The sequence below is a fragment of the Phyllopteryx taeniolatus genome, chromosome 19 (genome assembly GCF_024500385.1).
Source record: "Phyllopteryx taeniolatus isolate TA_2022b chromosome 19, UOR_Ptae_1.2, whole genome shotgun sequence".
Classification (NCBI taxonomy): Eukaryota; Metazoa; Chordata; class Actinopteri; order Syngnathiformes; family Syngnathidae; genus Phyllopteryx; species Phyllopteryx taeniolatus.
Genome location: NC_084520.1, coordinates 14,899,880 through 14,911,090, shown reverse-complemented (window position 1 = coordinate 14,911,090; position 11,211 = coordinate 14,899,880). Strand labels below are relative to the sequence as shown.

The 11,211-nt window shown below is 44.6% G+C and overlaps 2 protein-coding genes across 2 annotated transcripts; both read right to left on the bottom strand.

Annotated features, from left to right (window-relative positions):
• Nucleotides 1-1,211: 1,211 nt before the first annotated feature.
• On the bottom strand, nt 1,212-2,365 carry LOC133469639 (G-protein coupled receptor 42-like). Its single transcript, XM_061756935.1, has one exon. The coding sequence runs from the start codon at nt 2,070-2,072 to the stop codon at nt 1,212-1,214; it is 861 nt and encodes a 286-aa protein (XP_061612919.1). The 5' UTR covers nt 2,073-2,365.
• Nucleotides 2,366-2,861: 496 nt separating this feature from the next.
• On the bottom strand, nt 2,862-10,785 carry kcnh6b (potassium voltage-gated channel, subfamily H (eag-related), member 6b). Its single transcript, XM_061755461.1, has 10 exons — nt 10,342-10,785; nt 9,098-9,523; nt 8,624-9,017; nt 7,116-7,315; nt 6,735-6,987; nt 6,235-6,428; nt 6,043-6,148; nt 5,715-5,975; nt 5,352-5,532; nt 2,862-4,872 (listed from the first exon to the last, which is right to left on the bottom strand). Exons 1-10 carry the CDS (start codon nt 10,483-10,485, stop codon nt 4,509-4,511), a joined length of 2,523 nt encoding a protein of 840 aa, XP_061611445.1. The 5' UTR covers nt 10,486-10,785; the 3' UTR covers nt 2,862-4,508.
• Nucleotides 10,786-11,211: the final 426 nt, after the last annotated feature.

The window sequence follows — 11,211 nt, the reverse complement described above, 5'->3', positions numbered from 1 at the left end:
GCGACCCTTGTAGATAAGCAAGCTCAGACGAGAAAAGGAAGAAAAGGGATTGGGGCAACATTTTGAAAATGGTGGCCGCAATATTGCGATACAGCCGAAGTGCGACTCAAATACTCATTTGCGTGTTTAATATCATTCCCATGTGGAGGTCTGGGTAAGCAAGAAACTAGAAACTGCAATACACAATGTCCTCTGCCTCATGGTTTCCAGAGAAGGTTTGCTCCATTTGCTCACCCGACCGTCCAGAAATGATATTAATAATTTGTATTTTGTGTGCACACTATCCCTGATTGGCGGCCACAAATTTCGTGCGTACGTTATACGTACTTAGCCGTACTTTTGTCTCTATCTTGCAAAAATGTTTACCCCCCTCTGTCTCTTGTGTGGGGTCCTGTATCCTCTTAAAGTGCATTTTTATATTTACATTTTTTTTTTTGTGGACAAAGGTTACTCATTCTGATATAGAGAATACCTGAGATAAATCATTGAAGACAAAGTAAGCAGTTTATTGTCTTTGGCAAAGAGGTTATACAGTCAACGTGTGTCATGCAACAGATTGACATTGGATATCAATATTGTATCTTTTGATTATATCTCTGTATCAACAGCTAATGTCGATCTCTCTCTTTCTCCATCCTTCTATCTCTCTCTAGCTACTGCTCTACTTCCATCTTTTTTAACTGTCTATATATGTCGCTATCTCTCCATTTCTCTCTAGTTCAATCTCTTGTCGTCTATCTATTTATCTACTGTATATCGCTCTCTCTATTTCTCTCTCCCTCTTTATTGATCCCTTACTCACTATTGACCGGTCTCTACCTCCCTCTCTCCATCTATCTCTAGATTTCTCTCTCTAGCTATCTAGCTATCTCAGTATCTATCTTTTGTTCTCTGGCTCTATCACTTATTCTCCTCTATTTAACGATCTCTCTCTCTGTTCATGTCTCTCTATATGTACATCTCGAGCTATCTCTATTGCTGCATCTCTAGCTATTTCGCTCTATCTACCTCTATGTATCTAAATCTTGATATCTATATCTATCGCTCTATATCAATCTCTCTATTGATCTCTCTCTCTCTCTCTCTCTCTAGCTATCTCTCTTAACTCTATCTTTATATACATCTCTCTCGCTAGCTATGTCTTTGTCTCCCTCTCTCTCACTCTCTCTATATATTCTCTCTATCTTTCGATCTAAAATTTTCCTTTCCAGCTACTGAGCGCATCTAACCCAGAGACAATTGAATTTGCCAAGATCATTTAAATGGAGCATGGGCATGACTGCAGAGCCCCACGTGGAAGTCAGGGTGATCGGCAATCCGATGGTGCATATGAAGACACGGCTGTCCGACATCAAGTGGAGGCCAAATATGAAGAGAACCACAGGAGGAAAGTAGGAGAGGAACGTCATCACCAAGCTGTTGGTGAGCGTTTGAATGGCTCTCTGCTTCTGCGGGTGGACGCCCCTGCCGCTCCTGCCCGACGCGATCAACACGTACAGGATGAACGCGTCGCAGATGCCGATGATCACCATGGCGGCGATGAAGTACAACGTGGAAAACAAGGTGAAGTACAACTTGTTGAAGGAAAAGTAAAACCCGGCCGTGATTAAGGTCACGAACCAGACCACGGCCACCCCAACCGCCCTGGGAGTCAGACTCTTCATCCTGCGGTAGAAAATGGGGTGAACCACGGCCACATATAAATCCAGGCAAATGCACGCCATCAGGAGGGGCCGTCCGCAAATGTTCAAGGTGTATGTCGCGCTGGAGAAGGCGTTCAATAACCAGATATTGAATTTGAAGTGATTGATAATGGCAACCGGTAGGAAAAGTAAGAAGATGGTGTCCATGGATGACAGGTTCAACAGGAACAGATTGTAGGACGTTAAAGCAGCTCCGTCCCTGTAGGCCTTGAACATCTCCCACAGGATGACGAAATTTGCGGGAAGGCCCGCCGCGCAGCAAATGATCGAACCAATCCCCCAGATATACATCCCGGTCTCCATGCTGACACAGTACGCCAAAGTGCCTACGTCCCCAACATTTACAGGGCTGGAAGAATTGTTGGCCATCTTCGAAGTAGCTGTGTCACAACGGAACAAATCCAACAACCATTTCTGCACAACAACGTCTACTGTACCTGGATGTCATACCTTCCATGCAGCCCATATAACAACAACTTGCAAATTCCTGGCTGGTTTTGCCAAGTGCAGCACGTATTTATGGAAAAGAGGAAGAGAAATGAGGTCTGTGGGATAATGTGTTTACACAGACACGGCTCGCTTCATTTCAATCTTATTTGGAAGATTTTCCACTTTGTCGTGCTATGGAAGCAGTGTACGTGTATGTTAGATTGTTTTTTTTTTGCTTGTTTTTTGTCCAATCAGATTTGAGTTTCTATCTACTACCATGTCAATCTAATCAGCCCAGGTCCTTCAGAATCAGTAATGCTGGTCGATGTAACGTAAAATTCAAGTTCTCCAAAAATCACCGTGACCCTTTTTTTTTTTCATCCTCTACTCTATCGAAGCGAAGTTTCTCGAAACAGAATCAGTTCTTCACGAACCACGCAGAGGAAGCCCTGCTAGTACTGTCACTGATGAAAACACCAAACTCTTCGAGCAGGCGTTCGCGCAAAGCCAGGGAAAGTCGATCCAGAGGGCTGCGTTGGAACTCGCTATAAACACAAGTTTGATTCAGTGGATTCTTCAGAGAGTGATAAAGCTTTACCAATACCAACTTCAGGTTGTTCAGAGGCTTCAAGCAGGAGATGATGATGCTCAACAAACGTATCGTGTCGATTGTACTTCACGTCGGAGGAGTGTGACGGCCATAAAACTTCTCAAACTGACCAGAATTGCAGGGGAAAAAAATTTCAAACAATATTTTATTTTCCAGTTCGGTCAGAGCCAGTCAGCAATTTTGCAACGCTTTTCCAATGTAGATTAGTGACCCATGATATGCCCACAAAAATTGCAAAGCCCATGCTGTCAAATGCTGATGAGTTCTGTCCTATAATTTTATTATATATAGGATGGAGCACCAGTCTTAAATCTGGGACATGCAGCTGGCGCCGCGAGTCATATGGGACCATTCAATACATATACTGCATGGGGACCGATCAATAAAGTCTTGTGGAGCTCCATCCGTTATGATTGTCAGAAAAGCTTCTGGGTCAGCGCTCCACGAGACAGTCCAAGGGAAGGAACTCGAAACCCATTCTCTGACAGTTGAGACCACATTCATCCTTTTTGTTAACTATCATTTAATGCAATTCATGGTTTTTTGTTTTGTTTTGTTTTACATATAGAGTACTTTTTATTTCATATCACATTTAAACCGTCTTCAAGGAATTGCTCCAAAGACGCACACATTTGCATCTCAGTGGCTATTGACTGTCACCATCCTCATCTTGTCCAGAGCATTTAATGATCAGTGTTTTACTAATGAGAATTAAGTCATCATGTCAGTCATTAACCCCGATTGGAGGGAGGTAGGAGTAATTCACATATTGTTAACCTAATAGCACAATTGCACAAAAGTCATTTTTTACTTACTGTTACAAAAAAATAATAATACCAATGTAACTACTTAAAAAAAAAAAAAAAAAAAAGTTTTCCTTATTTTCCGAAAATGTTTAAATCATTTAGGAAACTATGCTATTAAGCTAACAATATATGCAAGTCATAAGTACATCTGACGTTATAGCTTTCAAGTTTCAAGCTAGTTGCAAGTTAGTGTAACAAATAGTCCTAAGTTAGTGTAACAAGAGCATGCAAATCAAGTCATTACCTGGGTTAAGCAAGTCATAAGTCAAGTCATATCTTACTCAGTCACAACATAAACTAACATGTTAGCCACTTTGCGCTACATTCAGTATTAGCATGTAGCATCAACCCTATCTATACGTTAGTTAGCTAATGTTTACAATTACATCGTTGTTTATTTTAATGACCCAATACCAGTCTGTGTATTGTCTATTACTTTGTCTTCTCAGTTAAACGTATAACCGACTTGAAGCTAATTTAATGTTTGACCAGCTATCAGTTAGCTACACTGTTAATGTAGCTTACATGTATTTTGGGGGGTTTGTACTGACGGATGACGTAAGATGTCAGTTGTGGTGTCTCTTTGAGTTGCAAACCTTCCATGTTGCTGTTCTTTTTTTTTTTTTTTTTTGCCAAATTTTTATCGAAAACACAACCCTTAAATCCAAATGTAATAATCTTCAGAGAACCTTCTGTCACGCTTTCTTAATGCATGTAGTTCCAAGTCTAAGTCAAGTAGCGTCTCATGTTGACCTATACCAAGTCAAACTCAAGTCAAATCTTTCTTAAGTGTTCGCCAAGGAAGTATCAATTCCTAAAATTGGCAACTTATGTCACGTCATGTGACTCGAGTCCCCCACCTCTGCTGCTTGGCTTTGGAGACCTACAGCATCTACTGTGCTGACAGAGGATGTGTCCGTTCAATTTTACAAGTCATACTGAATGCCATTACTGACCCAGTTAGGTGATAGGAAGTACTGGGTCTGAGCGGTGCTTCTGGATCTCAGACAGCCCTGAGGTCGTGTCCAGGTTGTCCGGCAGCGAGGGGCAACGGAGGGAGGTGCGCGTCTTCGGGTTCGTGGGATGAGGACGTTCCACAATACCTGTACCTCTACTTACTGGAGTGGGTGCTGGGCTGTCTATCTGCAAGGGGGCGATGGGGTACATGGCGCACAGCACGGGCGTCCCGCTGCTGTACAGGCCCGTCGAGTCAGTCGGGAGTCTCCGGGATGACACGGTGCTGTAAGCCGGAGGGACGGGCGCGATCTGCTGCTGAAGAAGCTGGAGGATGACGTTGATGTCGGCCGTCATGCGGGTCTCCAACCTGAGGAAGGAAAGGTGCATAAAGCAAAGAAGGGGTCCAAACAGCCAGGGGGGAATTTGTGCTTACCAAGAAGACATAAAATTTTTTTAAAATCAAATACTTATACTATTCTAAAAGAGCAAGAAGCAGAGAAAAGTTGTTTAAATTATCTGTGTTGCCTGATTTGTGACGTATTTCCAGTCTCTGGGGGCAAAAATCTTCCACATAGTCGTTAAAACTTGCTCATGCACAGTAGCTTCTATTAAATAGAAGCGACGGTAGCATACAGGGCGCATGATTCCTGTGCCCACAGCTGAATGGGTCAATTTTTCTGCATGCAGCCCTCCGAGGAAATAGTTTGAACACCCCTGGGTTATAGTCTTCAGTCCTCAACAGAAGGAGGGCAATTGGTTGATGTGGTGGGGGATGACCGTGAATGGAGTGACGTTTCTCAGGCAGCTCATGTTCATACTTTCATGCCTCTGGACTCTTAAACTCACCTGTTTAGCTGTGCATGCAAAACTTCCAGTCGAGACTCGAGTTCGCTGTGCCGCTCCTCAGTGAATGGCGGCGGGTGGTAAGAGTAGCGGACCGACGATGATTGCCAGGCCTGACTGGAGATCTGGTGAGGTCGTCGATCTGTCCAGTAGTGGAACATTTCTGGCACATTCAAAGACGGAGCTGCAGACAGTGCGAATAAAACAATGGATTGTAATTCCAATTGACTCTGTGGTGCTTTCCGCCTCTTGGGGTACTTTCTGGCAGTAGTGGGAGACTTGAATCAATTCACATGACTTGACTTGACTCAGACTTAATTTGGCAATTTTAGGACCTGGGACTTGCCCAAAACGTAACTGTGGTACCTTGACGACTCCGGTCCAACACTGCTTCCCTTCCCACCGACACGCCACTTGGGGGTAGCAGCTGCACCTCAGAGGGGACGTATTCCCTTCTGCCGCCTTCAGACGGGTAAAGCTCAACTTTGGCGCTCTGAGCGAGAGGTTTGGTCGAGTCCTCGCTGGACTGGGAACACGAGGAACCGCAGCTACAGCTGTCTTCCCAATGGGCTCGGGATGGGGAGCAACGATGCCGAAGAGGGTAAGAATCTTCGTGATCCATTCCATCTGTTTTAGGACAATGAAATATGAGGACTTCATAGCTGAGTTAACAGCAATTATACAGACGCCTCACCTGGTCTGATTCTGCAGTCCAGAGAGTGGATTTTGTGTCTTGGCCTGTGGCGGTAATCACAGTCATCACCTGAATCATCAGTTGATATTGGCACCACTTGATCTGCCTGATAAAGACGGGACAAATCCATGTTGTAGTTGTCTTTACAAGCCCAAAACGTCCAGAGATTCGCCACAGCATTTCCAAACCTACATCTCTGAGGTTGAACGTCAAGTCCAGGTTCCTCCAGAAGTTGTCTGCAAAGCCAGGGTACATATCCAGAACCTCCAGCAGATCATCCCTCAGAATCCGGTGTAGGTCACAGTAAGTGATTGTGATCACATCCGAATTAGACTTCCCAGGCTCATTATAAAGATGAATCAGCTCACCAAAGATGTCCTTCTTCTCTATAAGAGGAGTTTTCATTGATTTTAAAAAACAAATGATCTCATCAGTGGTCGCTCATGCATTTGGTACCTGGGCCTTGAGTGAGGACTGAATCCACCTTTAAATGCCACCAATATAATTTCAACACAGAGCAAAAAAACATTTGAGCAAGTGACGGCTGGTAATTCGAAAAACTTGGAAGTTGGGGTACTCGTAAGTCAAGGTACCACTGTATTAGCATTTGGGTTGCAAATGTAGGTCAGCGCTTCTCATAGTGTTTAGAGCTACCACTGTATCCCATTAAGTTGCCGATGGGTACACTTTACCTAGTATGGCAACCACCACGTCATCCCTGATGACCTGGAGGGAACCCCGCGACATGAAAAAGAGCGAGTCTAGGATGTCGCCGTAGTGGATGAGGGTGTCGCCCGGAGGCGCGTGGACCGTCCTGAATCTCATGGCCAAGGCCCGCAGGCAGGCCTCGCTGCTTCCACGGAAAGCCTTGCACGTCTGTAGAAGAGATCGGTTCAAGTGCAAACAGATGTCCGCTTGCAAGGACTCTGGGAAGCCCTTCAACACCTGCATAGAAGAAGACTATGAGGTAGACTTTCAGATCCCTCAGGTCTTTGGGATTTAGGCTGATTGAGTATTTACAGAACCAGAAGCAAACAAAGTGAAGCAGTGTTGTGTTACGGCATTAAACTTACAGCGTTCATGTTGATGCCGTTTGTGTAGGACCACGCGTGCTGGAAGTATTCCTCCAGTCGTTGCCGTAGGCTGACAGGGATTTGGTGAAAGCGAATAAACTCTTTGACACGTAGCATCTGAGTGTGGTAGCGAGTCGTACCCGAGTACAGCCTCTGGATGATGGCCGACACGTTCCCGAATATGCTGGCATACATAAGAGCTGAGATGGAGAAAGCAAAACAAAATGAACATGCTCATTCGAGTCAGGAGGTTTTAGTCGGTTTGTTAAAGCCGTTTTTCCCAACCCTTAGTGAGCCAAGGCCATAGCAGTCTACGTATACATTTTCCTGTCATATTCTTTGACAGTTGAGAGAACAGTCCTTTCCAGTCGTACGTATATGAAGGGACCCGATCGAATCCACAACCGTATTTAAACGGTCCGCTTCATCATGCTGTTGGCGTTTTAACATCCCGAAACCAAGCCGACCGCTAACAATTCAAATCCATCCATCCATCCATTTTCAACACCGCTTATCCAGGTTAGGGTCACGGTGTGCTGGTGCCTATACCAGCTGACTTCGGGCGAAAGGCGGACTACACCCTGAATTGGTCGCCAGTCAATCGCAGGGCACATACAGGCACGGACAACCATTCGCACTCACTCATACCGACACTGAGTGGGAACTGAACCCACGCTGCCCGCACCAAAGTCAGGCGAGTGTACCACTACACCATCAGTGACTTCCAATTGATCAAATGTACCTCGATATAGCGAGCATTTGAACAGGATGTTGTCAGAAGGAAGTGGGCAACTCAGTTTTCAGTGGCACAGAGTGTCATCAGCAATTTGCAAAAGAGACTGCAAGAGTGTATTGGTTGATTCATGGATTGCCGTTGAATAATTGAAGAATCATTCATGGACACGTTTGACTTGAAAGTGAGGGTCACAGCCGTTTACTGAAAACAAAGTTTAGATATCTTTACGCATGCTGGTTGGCTTCTGAGAAAGGGTTAGGGTTAGAACAGCAAGTTGTGCAAAAAGTACTCACTCATTAAATAGTTGGAGATCAAAAGATTTTGAGAAGATGAAATTAAGTTAACCTGTAAAGTTTACAGTGCCTTTTCGGTTAATCCTGAAATTTCCTCCAAAAGATACATTTTCTTGAATTATTGTGAGCAGTGGCTTTTATAAACCTCACGACGCACCACCAAAAATGTCACAAAGTATACTGCTTATACTGTTCTAAAATAATGACTATCTCATCTGAATTTACTCACAAATGTACTAAATCTGGGCGCAAAGCCATAATGTCTTCTGTCGTAGCGATGGCAACAGGTGGATACACAGGTTAATTGTAACTTCTACCATCTAGCGGAAGAGCATTTAATAGTAAAACATCACTCGCAATAAATAGAAAGATGAATCAAGACACATTATTCATAGTAAATAAATAATAATTTTCTGACAAATTATGTGAAATTGTCACAGTGGTTGGGAATCACTGCATTAAAGACTTGATTTACTCACAGCCGACAACCATGACACAGATGGAGAAGAGCTTCTCTGAATTTGTGTTGGGAGAGACATTCCCGAACCCAACGCTTGTCAGACTGCTCAAGGTGAAGTAAAGTGCTGTCACGTATTTGTCTTTGACGGAAGGACCGGAGCTTGAGTTGTTGTCGTTGTAGGTCTTGCCCAGTTGCTCTGCCAGGTTGTCCAGCCAACCGGTCTCCGTGTAGGGCCTCTCCACGAAGCCGATAGCGTACCAGATGCAGGCGAGCCAATGGGCGATGAGCACAAAAGTGCACATTAGCAGGAAGAGAACAGCGGCTCCGTACTCGGAATAGCGGTCCAGCTTTCTTGCCACGCGGACCAACCGCAGCAAGCGAGCCGTTTTGAGCAGACTTGTTAAGGTTGCCATCTGTGGAAGTCAGGAAGAGTTGATCAGGGAACAGCAGTTGTGCGGTCTGGAATCACAGAGCTGCGTGACGATGGTCTTACCTCATCAGACCCGGACCTAAAAATGAGAAGGTCAAAGGGGATAGCCGCAAAAAGATCAATAGGGAACCACCCTTTGATATAGTGCTTGGCGATCCTGCTGGGCTGCGTCACCACCTCATCGTTGTGGTCCACGTAGGTGGTGCGCAGGTTGATGACTATGTCCACGATAAACAGTACGTCCACCAACAGGTCGGCCACGTTGAGCGGGTTGCATGTGTAGCCGCAGGTCCTCTGACGCACGTCGCTGTGCTCGTGCAAGAGGAACGTCGCCGAGTACGGCGTGAATACTGCTGTGTAGAGCACCAGGAGGAGAATGATCCAGTCCCAGAAGGCCTTGAAGGGGCTGTAGTGGAGCAAGATCCACCACGTTGTCTCTGGCACTTGGAGTTCATATTCTGGTAGCACGTCAGACTCCAGAGAAAGAACCTAAAGCAGAAAAAGATCAGTACTTCGTTTGACTTTAAATCAATGTCGTTTTCTAAGTAATAGTAATAGCTAGATCACGGATGTCCAAACAAAACCAAAAGACAAAGAGTGTTCTAGTACGTGGACCGAAAGCTGGATACTAAGGATATCAAATAAATGCTTAAATGGCTTGCATTAAAGGTGAAAGGTTTACGACAAGAAGGAAGTTGACCATCAATTTTAACACAGTCCAAAGATCCACAAAAGTGGAATGGAGGCAGTTAAAGTTTTCTCGGTTGTTGAAGATGTAGACAGCTGGATTCCAGTTGCCTCCATTCGACTTCTGTGGCTTGCTAGATAGAAACATTGAGCGTGAGTTCTGTCACCATGACGGTGCATCTTAAAATCCAGTTCTTCTCAGTGAACGGAAAACAAAGTTATTCAGATTATATCCACATTGTACAAAACAGATGGATAAAGAAGAACATCCTGGAGCTAGGAGTCTGGTTGGGTGCTGGTGGTGAAGTCTTCTCTTTTGTCCATTTAGAAGCTTATTTTCAATCGGATGTTTCTAGCTTTTTGATGCATAGGAGCTCTGGTAGCACCCAGCGTCCCAGAGAGGCAGTGATGCAGAATGTCGAGCCCCTGGGCAGCAACTCAATTGAACAGCGGCTCAATGGAACGTTGCTCTTGTTTGTCACCCAGAAGGAAAACATCCAGCCACCAAACAAACCACTGATTTTTCCACTTGCATGCCATTTAACAGCAGTGCTGAGCATAGGACCTCTTTTTAAAACAATGACCTGAACCTGCAAAATTCACTGACTCCACCGTCATACCTGGGTGACCTTCTCTGTGACGTTGAGAGAGCGATCCTTCACCTTGGAGGGGCTGAGAAGCTCTATCCTTGAGGCCGGAGGGGATCGGCAGTCGGGGCCCCTACCAGACGGTCCCCCGCACTTCATCGGGTCTGAGTCAGACATCTACGGAAAGACGAGTACGTGTCCCATCACCAATTCTTCTTTGTGAAAAGTTTCAACAATCATCAACCAAAGCTGACTTGAATCTCTGGAATCTTGATCCTTCTTCACTCCAAGAGTCAAACATCCATGTTTCTCTTCAGAAACATTCCCTCTTCCCATTCATGGCATTCAAGGTACTGTAGTTATGAATGCGAATGCAGATGTGTGTGTCGGACCCTCCTCTCTGGCACTGCCTCTGACGAGTGGCCCGCAGCACGCATGTCTTCGTCAATGCTGGAAAACCGATCGATCCCGCGTTGTAGCCACAGTGGAAGTGAGGTGAAAATCAATGGCTGGCATTGGTAAACAAAGAAATGACGCTGGAAGGCTATTACAATGGACTTCCCCTGTTGACATATTACAGTGCGTTCTAGTATGGCACCTCGATTTAGTTGTTGCTACATATTTCATGCAGTGTCGTTCAATAATTAAGAGATTTAAGCACCAACATTTTTGAAAAAGGAACCATTTATTTTAGAATGTGTTGTTGTCAAAACCAGGTAATAAGGCATCATCAACGGAACACTTTTTATTTTTTTCATATCATATTTTAGGCTACTATCTTTGGTGCAACCGTAGCACATGAAAAACACATTTTAAAATATGGCTGAATAAATCCTTAATTAAATAATTATTTTTTTCTTTGAATACTAATCTTACTGTAGTAATCCTAATAACAGAAAGAGG

Excerpts from the sequence above, each read along its gene's own strand:
- LOC133469639 (XM_061756935.1), bottom strand. The coding sequence starts at position 2,072 with ATGGCCAACAATTCTTCCAGCCCTGTAAATGTTGGGGACGTAGGCACT.
- kcnh6b (XM_061755461.1), bottom strand. The coding sequence starts at position 10,485 with ATGTCTGACTCAGACCCGATGAAGTGCGGGGGACCGTCTGGTAGGGGC. Across the intron at positions 6,988-7,115 it reads ACGGCATCAACATGAACGCT|GTGTTGAAGGGCTTCCCAGA; the intron begins GTAAGTTTAATG and ends TCTTCTATGCAG. Across the intron at positions 6,149-6,234 it reads TGACGTTCAACCTCAGAGAT|GCAGATCAAGTGGTGCCAAT; the intron begins GTAGGTTTGGAA and ends CGTCTTTATCAG.